Raw genomic sequence first — 17,092 nt, forward strand, 5'->3', positions numbered from 1 at the left:
GGAGGTAATTTTGCAGGGCTCTGGCAGTGCTCCTCCTGCTCCTCCTTGCACAAAGACGGAGGTAGCAGTCCTGCTGCTGGGTTGTTGCCCTCCTACGGCCTCCTCCACGTCTCCTGATGTACTGGCCTGTCTCCTGGTAGCGCCTCCAAGCTCTGGACACTACGCTGACAGCAAACCTTCTTGCCACATCTCGCATTGATGTGCCATCCTGGATGAGCTGCACTACGTGAGCCACTTGTGTGGGTTGTAGACTCCGTCTCATGCTACCACTAGAGTGAAAGCACCGCCAGCATTCAAAGTAACCAAACCATCAGCCAGGAAGCATAGGAACTGAGAAGTGGTCTGTGGTCACCACCTGCAGAACCACTCCTTTATTGGGGGTGTCTTGCTAATTGCCTATAATTTCCACCTGTTGTCTGTTCCATTTGCACAACAGCATGTGAAATTTATTGTCAATCAGTGTTGCTTCCTAAGTGGACAGTTTGATTTCACAGAAGTGTGATTGACTTGGGAGTTACATTGTGTTGTTTAAGTGTTCCCTTTATTTTTTTGAGCAGTGTAGTAAAAATAAAGAAAAACTCTGGTATGAAAAGGTGTGTCCATCTTTTGACTGGTACTGCATGTAATGGGGAATTGATAGACACAAAGGCAAACAATTCAAACAATGAAGTTATGAAACAATGAACGTGCAAAAATTCGCAGGAGAGAACGCATTCTGGAGAGAGACGTGCATTGTGCATTTTCGCCACATTGACCTTCTTGGACTGTGCCATCTGTGCAGCCTCCGCAATGGATTAGTTCACTGAGATGGGCGTGAATCAGACGGGTGCCTCGTGTGACATAAAAAAAAGACATATATATGTGCTACTGCTCAACTAAAAACAAATCTCGGTCTACTAACAGCCCATCAACCAAACAATTGACCAGTCGACTAGCTGGGGTCATCCCTAAAACGTTCACACCCGTAATTTGAGACGTAAACATTGTTTTGTCTTAAGGTGCATTGGAGAGTTCCTCCACCAAACACGAAAGAGGCATGATATAATCATTTAAATTATATCCCCCTGAACCTGGGTTTTGTTCGAATGAAAAGAGTTAAAGTGATAACCTTCTTGCACCAGCTGTGCCCTGGACACCATATGTGAATTGATCGCCCCCCATCTATATTCAGAGCCCGTGCTGTTAGGATATTGACCTCATTCTGTCAGTAGAAGATGCCTGGTTATTCTTTAAAAGTGCTTTCCTCACCATCTTAAATAAGCATGCCCCATTCAATTTTTTTTAACCAGGAACAGATATAGCCTGTGGTTCACTCCAGACCTGACTGCCCTTGACCAGCACAAAAACATCCTGTGGCGTACGGCACTAGCATCAAATAGCCCCCGCGATATGCAACATTTCAGGGAAGTTAGGAACCAATATACACAAGCAGTTAGGAAAGCAATGGCTAGCTTTTTCAAACATAAATATACATCCTGCAGCACAAACTCCGAAAAGTTCTGGGACACTGTACAGTCCATGGAGAATAAGAGCACCTCCTCCCAGCTGCCCACTGCACTGCGGCTGGTAACACTGTCATCACCAATAAAGCCACTATAATTGATAATTTCAATAAGCATTTTTCTACAGCTGGCCCTGCTTTCCACCTGGCCACCACTACCCTGGTCAACAGCCCTGCACCCCCCACAGCAACTTGTCCAAGCCTCCTCCATTTCTCCTTCACCCAAATCCAGATAGCTGATATTCTGAAAGAGCTGTACAATCTGGAACCCGACAAATCAGCTGAGCTAGACAATCTGGACCCTCTACAATTATCAGCCGAAATTGTCGCAACCCCTATTACTAGCCTGTTCAACCTCTTTATTGCATCGTCTGAGATACTCAAAGATTGGAAAGCTGCAGCGGTCATCCCCTTCTTCAAAGGGGGAGACACTCTAGACCTTAACTGCTACAGACCTATATCTATTCTACCCTGCCTTTCTAAAGTCTTCAAAAGCCAAGTCAACAAACAGATTACCAACCATTTTGAATCTCACCCTACCTTGTCTGCTATGCAATCTGGTTTCTGAGCTGGTCATGGGTGCACCTCAGCCACGCTCAAGGTCCTAAACGATATCATAACCGCCATCGATAAGAGACAAAACTGTGCAGCTGTATTCATCGACCTGGTCAAGGCTTTCGACTCTGTAAATCACCACATTCTTATCGGGAGACTCAAAAGCCTTGGTTTCTCAAAGGACTGCCTCGCCTGGTTCACCACTACTTCTCAGTCAGAGTTCAGTGTGTCAAATCAGAGGGACGGTTGTCCGGACATCTGGCAGTCTCTATGGGAGTGCCACAGGGTTAAATTCTTGGACCGACTCTCTTCTCTGTATACATCAATGATGTCGCTCTTGCTGCTGGTGATTCTCTGATCCATCTCTACGCAGACAACACCATTCTGTATACTTTTGGCCCTTCTTTGGACACTGTTAACAAACCTCCAGATGAGCTTCAATGCCATACAACTCTCCTTCCGTGGCCTCCACCTGCTCTTAAATGCTAGTAAAACTAAATGCATGCTCTTCAACCGATCGCTGCCCACACCTGCCCGCCAGTCCAGTCTACTCTGGACGGTTCTGACTTAGACAAATACCTAGGTGTCTGGTTAGACTGTAAACTCTCCTTCCAGACTCAATATTCTAAAATTAAATCTAGAATCGGCTTCCTATTTCGCAACAAAGCATCCTTCACTCATGATGCCAAACATACCCTAAAACTGACCATCCTGTCGATCCTTGACTTCAGCGATGTCATTTACAAAATAGCCTCCAACACTCTACTCAGCAAATTAGTTGTAGTCTATCACAGTGCCATCCGTTTTGTCACCAAAGCCCCATATACTACCCACCACTGCGACCTGTATGCTCTCATTGGCTAACCCTCGCTTCATATCCCTCACCAAACCCACTGGCTCCAGGACATCTATAAGTCTGCGCTCGGTAAAGCCCCGGCTTTTCTCAGCTCACTGGTCACCATAGCAGCACCCACCTGTAGCACGCGCTCCAGCAGGTATATTTCACTGGTCACCCCCAAAGCCAACACCGCTTTGGCCGCCTTTCCTTCCAGTTCTCTGCTGTGAATGACCGGAATGAATTTCAAAAATCACTGAAGCTGGAGACCCATATCTCCCTCACTAACTTTAAGCATTAGCTGTCAGAGCAGCACACAGATCACTGCACCTGTACATAGCCCATCTGTAATTAGCCCATCCAACTACCTCATCCCCATACTGTTATTTATTATTTTGCTCCTTTGCACCCCAGTATCTCTACTTGCACATTCATCATCTGCACATCTATCACTCCAGTGTTTCACTGCTAAATTGTAATTATTTTTGCTACTATGGCCTATTTATTGCCTTACCTCCCTTAAACTTACCTCATTTGCACACACTGTATATAGACTTTACTTCTCTATTTTGTTATTGTTGTTTGTTCATTCCATGTGTAACTCTTTGTTGTTGTTTGTGTCGCACTGCTTTGCTTTATCTTGGCCAGGTAGCTGTTGTAAATGAGAACGTGTTCTCAACTAGCCTACCTGGTTAAATAAAGGTGAATTAAAAAAATAAAAAAATAAATAAATAAATGTTGTACCCAACTGAATGTGCAATGTGGCATGTAAAAATTAAACCACTAATCTGACATGGCTCGAGTGAATGTGTGGTTTCCACAAGATTATCAAGGAAGGAAAGGTAGGAAGGAGGACGCATTTTCAAAGTACTCAGACCAGACCAAAGGCTACCATTGTGAAAGAGTTTTGTACTGAAACACGCCCTGTCAGGTCAACCTTAAGACTTAAATCTTTTTATATACATATCGTATAACACAATAGTCATACAGTCATACATGCTGTGACATTTTTAAGACTACTTATAAGACTTTTAAAGTCTTTGATCTGGCAATTGAATGTTCAGGTCAGAATAGCTGAATACCAAAGCAGTACTTGACATTCGAATGAATGACACTAAGTTCAATGATCTGTTGTACTGCAAATATAGACCCCAGAATGGGTTCAGTAAATGCACCAGTGTAGGTTTAGTATCAACATTGACAGAACAGTTTAAGAGAAAAAGAAATAGTGGCAGTCAACCAGTACAACCAACTGACAAAACAGAGACTGGGATATCGAGACAGACAGACAGACAATGAGAAATGGAGTGCCACAAACTGAGAATATACAGACAACCCACACACAGACATAGACACAAGGGCACAGCACACATACATTTTTCATTCATACAAGTTGGGTGCTCTCTCTCACACATGCACACTTCACTTACGATCTGTTTCTCTGTGTACTTGTTGGAGCTGAGCAGGTTGACAGCCTCCATGTGTCCAAAATCGATGTCATGTCCCAGCAGGAAGATGAAGAGCAGCTTGCAGACATACTTCTTCTTACTATAGCCATCCAGTGCCTTGTCCCCCTTGAACTTGGAGCGGATGTTGGCCAGCTCCTTATTGATCCGCTTGATCTCCGCCTCCTTGCTCTTGCCTGGGGAGGAAGTAGGGTGGCAATTTAAGTTTGGATTCAAGTTAATACTTTATTGCCATACCAACCAAAGTCGTAAGGAATTAGATTCATTAAAAACAAGGACAAAAAAAAACACATATACATACCAGGGATTGACATTCAGGTAAATTTGCCAGTGGCACACCACGAGAATGTGAATAACGCGAGTAATTTCAATAGGTGATTTTAATCTTTAATTTCTGGGCTGATCAAGTAGTCTATAGAGTTCATACAGACATTGGCAAGTCAAATTGAAGGACTTTTTCAAGTGCTTCATTGTAATTTTCAAGGACCTAAATTATATATTTAATTGTTGCACTAGCCTATAGAACCCCCCCCCCCCCCTACATTCATATGTATTACAACTAAAAACATTTATTAGGCCTTCCCAATGGCATTATGTGTTGAAATTCAAATTTTTTATATTCTAGAATGTCAGAACAATGTGGGCATGGGCTGGCTAAACAAACAGTAGGACTGGCCCCATTTAGTCGACAGGTCGATTGTTTTGTGGATAGGCTGTGGGTCGAACAAGATTTCTTTAGTCGAGCACGCCTAATTGATTATATTTCTTTAATGTTCAGAAAATACACCGGTATGATTTGCGCCTGTCTCGGTGGACTAATCCATTGCTGAGTCCACAGGGATAGCACAGTCACTCGAAGTCATGTGATACTGAAATTGTATTTGGTTATTATGTAAAAATAATGGTGCAACACTAATCAATCTAATATTATTGTATAACAAATGCGCTTTCTCCCGAGTTGGATACGGTCGCTGTTCGCGGTTCTGAAAGAATCTTCAGTGCACCGTAGAATTGCTGCCTTTCCCTATGTTGCTATTTGCATAATAGCAAAGTTAACCACCATATTGGAATTGAGAACAACGTGTCGGAGGCAGAAGCAGCAGAAACGAGGAAACAGCCCTTGCCTTAGCCTAATTGTCTAAGAAAATTCAGGAGATAGGAAACCCCAATTGAATTAGGTCTATAATCAATAGCCTAACAATTAAATATGCCTGGCTTTATAAATAATCCATATACAGCATATTTGGAAAGTATTCAGACCACTTCCCTTTAGCCACATTTTGTTACATGACAGCCTTATTCTAAAATGGATTAAATTTGACTTTTTGCCTCATTAATCTACACACAATACCCCATAATGAAAAAGAGAAAACAGATTTTTAGACTTTTTTTTTAAAGTACCTTTTTTTACACAAGTATTCAGCCCCTTTGCTATGAGACTCAAAATTGAGCTCAGGTGCATCCTGTTTCCATTGATCATCCTAGAGATGTTTCTACAACGTGGAGTCCACCTGTGGTAAATTCAAATGATTGGACATGATTTGGAAAGGCACACACCTGTCTATATAAGGTCCCACAGTTTACAGTGCATGTCAGAGCAAAAACCAAGCCATGAGGCCAAAGGAAATGCCTGTTGAGCTCTGAGACAGGATTGTGTTGGGGCACAGATCTGGGAAATGGTACCTAAACATTTCAGCAGCATTCAAGGTCCCCAAGAACACAGTGGCCTTCATCGTTCTTAAATTGAAGAAGTTTGGAACCACCAAGACCAACCTGCCAAACTGAGCAATCAGGGGAGAAGGACCTTGGTCAGGGAGGTGACCAAGAACATTTACATACATTTACATTTAAGTCATTTAGCAGACGCTCTTATCCAGAGCGACTTACAAATTGGTGGATTCACCTTCTGACATCAGTGGAACAGCCACTTTACAATAGTGCATCTAAATCATTTAAGGGGGGTTGAGAAGGATTGCTTTATCCTATCCTAGGTATTCCTTGAAGAGGTGGGGTTTCAGGTGTCTCCGGAAGGTGGTGATTGACTCCAATGGTCACTCTGTCAGAGCTCCAGAGTACCTCTGTGGAGATAGGACAACCTTACAAAAGGACAATCATCTCTGCAGCACTCCACCAATCAGGCCTTTATGGTAGAGTGGCCAGACAAAAGCCACTCCTCAGTAAAAGGCACATCACAGCCCGCTTGGAGTTTGCCAAAAGGCACCTAAAGACTGAAACCAAGATTGAACTCTTTGGCCTGAATGCAAAGCGTCACGTCTGGAGCAAACCTGACACCATCCCTACGGTGAAGAATGGTGGTGGCAGCATCATGCTGTGGGGATGTTTATCAGCAGCAGGAACTGGGAGACTAGTCAGGATCCTTGATGAAAACCTGCTCCAGAGCGCTCAGGACCTCACACTGGGGGCAAAGGTTCACCTTCCAACAAGACAATGACCCTAAGCACACAGCCGAGACAAAGCAGGAGAGGCTTTGGGACAAGTCTCTGAATGTCCTTGAGTGGCTCAGCCAGAGCCCAGACTTGAACCCGATCAAACATCTCTGGAGACCTGAAAATAGCTGTGCAGCGACACTCCCCATTCAACCTGACAGAGCTTGAGAGGATCTGCAGAGAAGGATGGGAAAAACACTTTGTGTTACTTCCCAGTCCCTGCTGTTCCATAAGGTGTATTTTTACCTGCCACCTCTGGTGGCATGTCTTGTGGGGTATGCATGGGTGTCCGAGCTGTGGGTGTCAGCTTGTCAACACCTCCTACAAAAATAAGTCAATCTCTCTTCTACTTTGAGCCATGAAAGATTGACATGCATGTCATTAATGTTAGCTCTCTGTGTGTACTTTTAAGGGTCAGCCATGCTGCCCTGTTCTGAGCCAACTGCAATTTTCCCAAGTTCCTCTTTGTGGCACCTGACCACACGACTGAACAGTAGTCCAGGTGTGACAAAACCAGGGCCTGTTGGACCTGCCTTGTTGACAGTGTTGTTAAGGCAGAGCAGTGCTTTATTATGGACAGACTACTCCCCATTTTAGCTACTGTTGTGTCAATATGTTTTGACCATGACAGTTTACAATCCCGGGTTACTCCAAGCAGTTTAGTCACCTCAATTTACTCAATTTCAACATTACGAGATGTAGTTGAGATTTAGGGTTCAGTGAATCATTTGTCCCAAATACAACTTTTAGTTTTGGAAATATTTAGGACTAAGTTATTCCTTGCTACCCATTCCAAAACTAACTGCAGAACTTAGAAGCTGACGTGTATAGTGTTGAGTCATCCGCATACATAGAAACACCGGCCTTACTCAAAGCCAGTGGCATGTCATTAGTACAGTAGCCTTGCATAACCACCAGCTGTAGGCCTAAGAGTGCGTCCTGTTTAGTATTAACACCATAACTTACTTAGGGATATATTTAAATATATAAACTACTGTATCAATGAATCATTCATTCATGGTCAGAAAGATTTTTAATATTGTAAACGATGAGGACGATCTTGCACTCAACACAGAGACACTATTGAAGTCTGTCCATCTCTCAATTTGAGATGCTGAAGAGTTATTGAGGGGTTATTGTATTATGTTTTTAAACAAACAAAAGTCGGATTACCTTTGTAATGGAACGCTTTGTATGGAAAACCTAGTTGAAGCCAACAAATCAAAATCAAAATGTATTTTATTGGTCACATACACATATTTAGCATATGTTACTGTTGGTAAAGTGAAATGCTTGTGTTCCTAGCTCCAACAGTGTAGTAGTATCTAACAATTCACAACAGATACACACAAATCTAAAAAAAATAATAATAAAGAAATATATCAATTTTAGGACGAGCAATGTCGGAGTGGCATTGACCAAAATACAGTAGAATAAAGTATATACATATGAAATTAGTAAAACAGTATGTAAACATTATTAAAGTGACTTGTGTTCATGAATTCCGATTGGTCAGACTAGCGTTGAATAGACATTAGCACGGGTACTATCTGTTTCAGTTTCTGTCTATAAGAAGCGATGAGCAGAATGGATTCGTGATCCGATTTTCTGAATGGAGGGCAGGGGAGTGCCTTGTAGCCATCTCGGAAGGAAGAGTAACAATAGTCCAGAGTTTTTGAACGGCGAGTACTACAGGAAATGCGTTGATAGAACTTCAGGTAGCCTTTTCCTCAAATTTGCTTTGTTTAAAAACTTCTTATGGCTTAGATCCAACTAATGGGATCGATATGACAACAGCCAGTGAAAGTGCTGGGTGCCAAATGAAAAACAACAGAAATCTCAAAATTAAAATTCCTCAAACATACAAGTATTTACATCATTTTAAAGATAAACTTGTTGTTAATCCCACCAGTGTCAGATTTCAAAAAGGCTTTACGACGAAAGCACACCAAATGATTATGTTAGGTCTGCACCGGGTCACAGAAAAACCCAGCCATTTTTGCAGCCAAAGAGAGGAGTCACAGAGTTAGCTGGAACGCAGCTAACTCTCATGTGAGCGCGCGTGATCAGCTCATGGCACTCTGCCAGACCCCTGACTCAATCAGCTCTCACCCGCCCCACCTTTTCAGTAGAAGCGTCAAACAAGGTTCTAAAGACTGTTGACATCGAGTGGAAGCCATAGGAAGTGCAATATGACCCCATAGACACTGTATATTCGATAGGCAATGACTTGAAAAACTACAAACCTCAGATTTCCCACTTCCTGGTTGGATCTTTTCTCAGGTTTTTGCCTGCCATATGAGTTCTGTTATACTCACAGACATCATTCAAACGGTTTTAAAACTTCAGTGTTTTCTATCCAAATCTACTTATAATATGCATACATTAGCAACTGGGCCTGAGTTGCAGGCAGTTTACTCTGGGCATCTTATTCATCCAAGCTCTTCAATACTGCCCCCAGCAATAAGAAGTTAAAATCCCCAGCTACAATAAATGGGGCATCAGGATATGAGGTTTCCAATTCTTGCGATATGGTTATTGCACGTCAATATAGCAATTTCAAATCTGAATTCGATTAATCATGCAGCCCTATAATCTAAGGTTGTGTTGTGCCCATAAATGTACTAACATTTTAATAAAAATGTACATTTCAACTGGTACCACAAAGATGGTTGGAGGTCCGCACATAAGAGAATGTTGACATGAATGGGAATATATGTCGTTTTAAATTATACAGTCAAGCCTCCATAGGAATCCTATTGAAATCATAGAAATATAGATAATTGAATAGACATGACCATTAAGTTTACATTCGACGGTGGGTGGACCGGCAGTTTGTGGTTACAATAAGAAGTTAAAATGCCAGTTCAATTTAAATGTCAATGGTGTACCAGCCAAATTCTAGTGGTCTGAAAGGATAGGTCCATTCTATGAATTACATTTCTATGACTGAAATGACACCCACCCTATATTCGAGAACATGTTGCGTCTCAACCGATGGCAGGCACAACACAAATACCTATGAGTTTACACGTTTTTAGATAATTGTTGTTAAATCAATAATTTTTTATTTTAATGATATCAAACTCAAAAGTTTATATTTTCCAGGGATGAAGACATGGATGTCTCATGGTATGGTTGGGTATGCAAAATGAGTCAACTTTAAGAACCTTTAACTGCTGAATGTTTTGGAATTCAGGTCCAAAAGGTCACTGACCACTTCTTCCACAGGCAAACATGTACGGAAAGTTGTGTTTAAATCATAAGGGGTGCTGTCAAAAAGTGATTGAATTCAATTGGATTCATGGTTTATTGGATTCATCTTAATATGCTCTTGAACTATGGCTAAATTTTGGCTAACAGATCCAAGTCGCAGAATCTGCATTTTATATAGTAGGCCTATATAATCCAAGGTTAATCTAAAGGTTTAGCCTACATTATTTGACTAAAACTGACTCACAAAATGTCTGGAAAAAAATAATAATATGCTGCATAGAACATGAGCAAGTGGACACAAATATGCAGGTCCCATGCATGACCAATAAGGTTGAGGAAACCACACCGTTCATAATTTGAGACGTAAATTTAAGGAACGCTAATAACAAAAGAAAAGTTGTGTGTCAAGAGGTGACTGTTTTCAAGAGTGAGGGGAGGGGTAAAATGCTCTTGGAGCCTCTTCACACTTCCTACAATGTTCGTAAAAATAACATTGGCTACACTTATTACTGAAATGTAAACTTGCATACTTGCTACATCTTAACCTCTACCCCCAGTGGTAGCGCACGACACTCGCCCGACAGTTGCCCCCATGAAGCAGGGCAGTGTAAACATTGTTTCTTTGAGCCAACACTCCTACAGTCTAAATGGTAATAGCAGAGCAATATTTTTGAAACTGGCATTAGGCATTATCCTAATATGAGACTTGTTTTATTGAGTTTTACCTGAAATTACAGTAACAGCCCATTACATTTTTTAAATTATCGCAGCAGCCACCAGCTGCACTGAGCCACATAAAGCTATCAAAGCCCATCCCCACCACCAATGTATGTAGATCATACAAACAGGATAGGTTTTTTCATTTGTAACATTGCATGATGATTTCAGAGGTGGCACCATAGGTCCCAGGGTGGTTGGGGGGAAATTGTTTTCCTTGGGCCCAGTTTTTACTGATCTGGTCAATGAATGAAATGTTATTTTGTGTCAATTCGCTAATTGGCAACCCATCCCTTATGGGATTAATTGACACAAACAAACATTACAATAATTCACTGTGGTAATTCAGTGACAAATCTTCTTCTGGTGTTCTCTGCAGTGTGCATTGCATAAAGAGTGAAAAAATGTAAGGTATAAATCAATGCATTATAGTAAATAAGGCTATCCAAACAATAATTATATCCCTAGAGCAGTAAAAAAATATACATATATAAATAAATACAGAAAAATTAAACAGAAGGCATTTGAACCCAACTCTGGACAGTAGTTGTAGCATATGTCATAGTAATAAATCAGCTGTAAAAAGTGGTTTTATAGTTTTTTTCTAATTATGTCATATGGTAAAACAAAAACGTGGACAAACTCCTGGCCCTAGGGAGGATGAAAACATTAAAATCCTTTACATAGACAACAACTGCGATTGGACAATAAAACTATCATGGCTGAGCTAGATTTATACAGGGTTGCATTGTGTAGGCCTTTGCATCTGTAATTAAAAAGACACTCATACACTGTCATTACTAGTGTTGATTGTGTTGAAGAGAGAAAAGCCATACTGTACAAATCAGGGGGACTGATGGGAAAAGGACAAGAGGTGGGACAGAGGAGGGACGGGGAGGGTGTGAATAAGGGTGAAAGTCAAGATATTAGTGTGTGACTGTGTGTCCATTTCAAATAGAGGCAGTCCTTGCCATTGCAGTTTAGACACTAGACTAAGGTAAGGTGTGTGCTGTTTTGAGTTTTCCAACTTTTTGATCTAGACTACTATGTCATATTGTGATCTCAGACAGCAGTCTATTCCAAATTAATCTCATGTTAACCCCACAACAACACTAGCAGTCTTGCAACCTTTTCAGGTCCTGTTTTTGGTTTTCTGTTGTTTATCATGTTTGAAAGAGGGGCAAGGTACCCTAAATGCCCCCTTACGAAAAAAGATTGCAGTCAGAGCACAGTATAACTGCAGTATACCACATCCAAAATAACATTTTTATTTACTGCAATAATTTTGACGTGTAACTGCAGGTAGACTGCAGTATAACTGCATCCAAAATACCACAGTTGACTGCTGTCACTGCACTTGTTTTGTAAGGGCCAGCTTTACATGAAACAGTTGGAGGCTGTAAGCGAGACACTGTCTAGTATTCTAAACGCTTGCATTTTCCCCTACAAAAAAAGATTGCAGTTTCGAAACTGCAGTAAAAGTAAACTAACTGCAGTCGACTGTGGTATTTTTATTGCAGAATAACTGCAGTAAAAAATATATATATATTGGACCCAGTATTTGCAGTATAATGCAGTTATACTGCACTCTTACGACAGTTATACTGCACTCTGACTGCAATCTTTTTTCATAAGGGTTAATGTGCACAAGGTATATCCCATGGATATATTGGTTTCTCTGTCCTCCTATTCTCTGTCCTCACAATTTATGTGTGCTGTTTGTGTGTGTATTTTGAGTGAGTTAGAAAGAGTCTTCTGCCCCGTCATGACAGTGGCTATGAAAAATGGCAGTGTCACGCACAATAAATGTATAATGTATGGATCATGTGTGTATGTGTGCGCTATGACAGACAATGCACTCAGCATAGGCCAGGCCTATAATTAGAAAAACTGGATTAGCAACATGTGTATATTATTCCAACTATTAACAATACATTCATGGAATTCAACCAGGTAGGCGCAAACACAAGATCGACTACTATATTGCGAGTGGCGACCAATTCTAATCGACCCAGTCGTTCAACTGGCCGGTTTAGCTACTGTAACGTTATATCTGAACAGCGATACAACATAACTGTCCATCCAGTCCTGCTTCATTTCGCCCTATGCGACTGCCTGATAAATGTATTATCACAAAAAAACAGAACAAAATTGACCCTGGTGGCCCGTCGCGATATCAACAGTCAGCTACCCTGCTTCTGTTCTGGTGCAGGTGACGTGAACAGCAGTGGCAACATCTAATGAGTAGCGGCCTAGTAGTATGCTATGAGTCGGACACACAACACATCATCACGGTCGACCGTGTATCATCACAAGCACACTAGCAGGCAGCGCAAATTGAAAAGGGATGAGGTGCAGCAGCAACTGTGACCGCGAATGACCTCTCCATAGCAATAACCCCCTCCTATCTCCTACCATCTAGGTTAGCAATATGTTTCACTTTACACCACTACATTTCAGGGCACACTTGCAAACAAATGTATGTAGACCAAATGTCGTCCACCGTGCAAATGTTTAACATGGCACGTTGAAAAGCTAATCAATGATGGTAAAAAAATACACTTACAATTCCGTATGTCCGAAATGAACACCGCTAATCCGCGCATCCCATCTCCCTTCGACACAGCCGGCATTTTTACTCGTTTCTCTGTCCTCACTCCGGCCTTTCTCGTAGAAAATGAATTGTAGACGGTCAGTACAGTGTATGTTAACTTGTTTCCTAGCTAGTTAGCCAGCTAACCAACTCAACAGTTTCTTTCCTTGACGTTTTACCAAAGACAGCACGTTTATAATAGCTTGCTAGCACATTTGCTAGCTATGTAGATTAGCTAGTTTGGATGGCCGTGCCGTGGATCAACTCAGCAGGCTAGCAGTATTGGTTACTCCAAATGTATCTGTGTTAACTAGCCGACGTTTCCGCTGGCTAGCAAATTCATTCAAACCTTCCCTTCGTTCACGACCAGATGACCGTTAACGTACACTCAGTTATAACTAACTATATTTACCCGCTAAATGTATTAAAGTTATATATACAGGTATCAGAGTAAAAGCAGAATGCCAAAAAATAACGACTCGGTCTGATCTTTGACTGTCAGTGAGTCACGCACGGCAAGCTAGCTAAACAGCTAACGTTAGCTGGCTAGCTAGCTATATCAAATGTTCGAAAACATCACCAGTTGACCGTGATCAGTCAGCACACAATCGTATTTCCACGATGTATCTATTCCAATAATGACGTGTATCTGATGGCTAAACGAAGAGAATTCGATGTCGTCAATAATTTATGTCAATTCGCTACTCGGTAGCCTTGGACAAGGCTCGTGACAGCACAAGCAGCGCGACCACTAGACGTGTTCGTTTTGCGCAGACTCTGGCGCTTCTTTTTTCCCTTGTCTCGTACTCACCAGTGTGTTGTGAACAACATTCGCGTGAGCAACAATAGTGGAATCAGCGGTTCGCCTTCAAAATATAAGTCCCCCATTGAAACTGATGAAAACAGATACAAATGGTCAAATCATGCCTCAGTTATGGACTAGATAATGCTAAACAAGGTCAGAATGTTGTTATATAAATTCAACAAAAGACAATTATTAGTTAATTTGACCCCAAAAAGTTGACAAAAATATTAGCATCTCTGAAACCACTGAAATGAGCAACATTAAGCTCACGAGTCAGCATGCATAATAAAAATTCATATTGCACTGTGCAGCCTAACCTATGGATTGTACACCCATGAAATGGGGTATCACCATAGTGCCCTCTAAGCTCACCACAAAGCTCACAGCCCAGGACTGAACTCTTCCCAATGCAACTGGGTCCTGGGCTTCCTGGCGGGCCGTCCCCTGATTGTGGTCTTCAGAAGGAACCAGGCTGCCTCATCCTCATCAATGAAGCCACCTAGAGATGGTCAAAAATGTGAAGTTCCTTGACGTACAAATCTCAGAGGAACTGAAACGGTCAAACCAGACGGACATCGTGGTTAAGGAGGCGCGACAGCGACACTTCAACATCAGGAAGCTGAAGAAATTTGGCCTGTCCCGAGGGCCCTCACAATTTTCTACAGGATCTCCATCGAGAGCATATTGTCGGGCTGCATCACAGCCTGGTACGGCAAATCTACCGCTGTTGACCTCAAGGATGTACAGAGTGTGGGTGCACACCATTGGGTGCACATTGCCTGAACCTCCAAAACCCCTACAACACCAGGTATCGCAGGAAGGCAAAGAAGATCATCAAGGACCTGAAAACCCAAGCCACAGCCTGTACCATTACTCAGACGTGGGCAGTATAGTAGCATCATGGCAAAAACTGTGAGACTGGCCAATAGCTTCTACCCCCAGACCACCAGGCTGCTGAATAGTCACCACTAGGCAGCTACATGCTCCCCCTGTCCCCCTCCTGCCCCCCAGACTTCCTGTGCATCTGACTAATAACCTAATGTAATCTAATCTATCAGCCTATTCAGTGACACTCACAGAACACAACTGGGTAGACAAATATTACACAAATATTAGCGTCTTAGCTCTTATTGCAGGACTTTGAATGTGGGAAATCAACTTCACAGTCTGTCTATTGTGTGTATTGGACATTCATATTGCAATGTACAGCCAAAACTAGTGGTCATCAATTACCTTATCATTCTTCAAGGCATTCCTAGTCGATCATCAAACATTTCTGTAGAAAAGCCAATGATGAAGGCTTGCGCTCCTTTTTTTTCTGTTGGCGGTCAGTGCATTTGATTCAGAAGCCCTGGCACCGGGTAGGCAAAGTGTTCCCATTATTTAACCATTTCATTTGTCTGAATATACTAACTCTGCCTGCCTGGAGGACCGGGAGATCTGTGGGTAAATCGAGTGTGCCTACTGCGTTTGCCAATCGCATAGCCAATCGCATGTCAGTGATCTTCAGGTCGGGAAAGTCAGAGCTCTAGAAAAAGGCCAGAGTTCCCGACTTGGAATTCCGAGTTTGATGATGATCGGAGATAATTTTTTCCCGGGTTGTCTTGAACACTCGGAAGTCTGAGATTTCTTGAATGCGGCATAATGCTGGACATTTCCGACTTCCGAGTGATCAAGACAACTGGGAACTCAGAAAAAAACTAGATCCAACTGAGAAAAATGGCTTTAAATGGTCATTGAAGACGCAAATATTTGTGTAAACTCTACATAGTTGTGTTTTGTTGCTCTCACCGAGTAGGCTCATGGTTGCACAATCTGTAGTTTAGGCTCTACAGTCCAATATGAACGTTAAATAGGCACAATAGTCTGTATAGTGAGCTGATTTCCCACAGTTAACATTCCCCAATAAGAGGTAAGACACTAATATTTGTATAAACTCTACATAGTTGTGTTCTGTGGGTGTCACCGAGTAGGCTGATACCCCATTTCATGGGTGCAAAATATAGGTTAATCTGTACATTGCAATATGAATGTTCAATAGACATAGGTTGACTGGTGAGCTTAATGTTGCTCATTTTAGTGGTTTCAGAGTCCTGCAATAAGAGCTAAAATGCTGGTATTTGTGTAGACTCTTAACAGTTGTGTTCTGTAAGTGTCATTGAGTTGGCTGATATCCCATTTAATGGGTACACAATCCATAGGTTGGGCTGTACAGTTCAATGTGAATGGCCAATACACACAATAGACCGACTGGAAAGGGGATTTCCCACAATCAAAATCCTGCAATAAGAGCTAAGATGCTAATATTTGTGTAAACTCTACATAGATGTGTTCTGTGGGTGTCACTGAGTAGGTTGATACACCATTTCATAGGTGCACAATCCATAGGTTAGGCTGAACAGTATATATAAGTATGCCCCCAATACAATTCTGAATTGCAATTTATATATATATATATATATATATATATATATATATATATATATATATATATATATATATATATATATATATATATATATATATATATAAAAATTGCAATATATATATATATATATATATATATATATATAAAAATTGCAATTCAGAATTGTATTGGGGGCATACTTATATATACTGTTCAGCCTAACCTATGGATTGTGCACCTATGAAATGGTGTATCAACCTACACCTACTCTACTGTTATATATATATAGGGGCGCAGTGGCCTAAGGCACTAGCTGTTCCACTAGAGAACCTGGTTCGAGTCCAGGCTCTGGCACAGCTGGCTTCGACCGGGAGACCCATGGGGCGGCGCACAATTGGCCCAGCGTCGTCCGGGTTAGGGGAGGGTTTGGTCGGCAGGGATGTTCCTGTCACATTGTGCACTAGCAACTCCTGTGACGGGTCAGGCGCAATGCACGCTGACACGGTCATCAGGTGTAAGATGTTTCCTCTGACACATTGGTGCTTCCAGG

At 41.8% G+C, this 17,092-nt stretch overlaps 1 protein-coding gene across 3 annotated transcripts in view; it reads right to left on the bottom strand.

Moving 5' to 3' along the window:
* Positions 1 to 14,118, bottom strand: part of LOC135556022 (AP-2 complex subunit alpha-2-like) — a 55,789-nt gene extending 41,671 nt beyond the window's left edge. For 2 of the 3 annotated variants that reach the window (XM_064988879.1, XM_064988877.1), the window contains exons 1-2: positions 13,304 to 14,117; positions 4,322 to 4,533 (exon numbers count right to left, since the gene is read on the bottom strand). In XM_064988879.1, the coding sequence (XP_064844951.1) occupies positions 4,322 to 4,533; positions 13,304 to 13,370 (279 nt within the window). In that variant the 5' untranslated portion in view covers positions 13,371 to 14,117. Of the gene's footprint in view, positions 1 to 4,321; positions 4,534 to 13,303 lie in introns of all 3 variants that reach the window. The other variant, XM_064988876.1, reaches the window with a different exon arrangement.
* Between the last annotated feature and the right edge of the window lie 2,974 nt (positions 14,119 to 17,092).

Source organism: Oncorhynchus masou, chromosome 15 (genome assembly GCF_036934945.1).
Source record: "Oncorhynchus masou masou isolate Uvic2021 chromosome 15, UVic_Omas_1.1, whole genome shotgun sequence".
Lineage (NCBI taxonomy): Eukaryota > Metazoa > Chordata > Actinopteri > Salmoniformes > Salmonidae > Oncorhynchus > Oncorhynchus masou.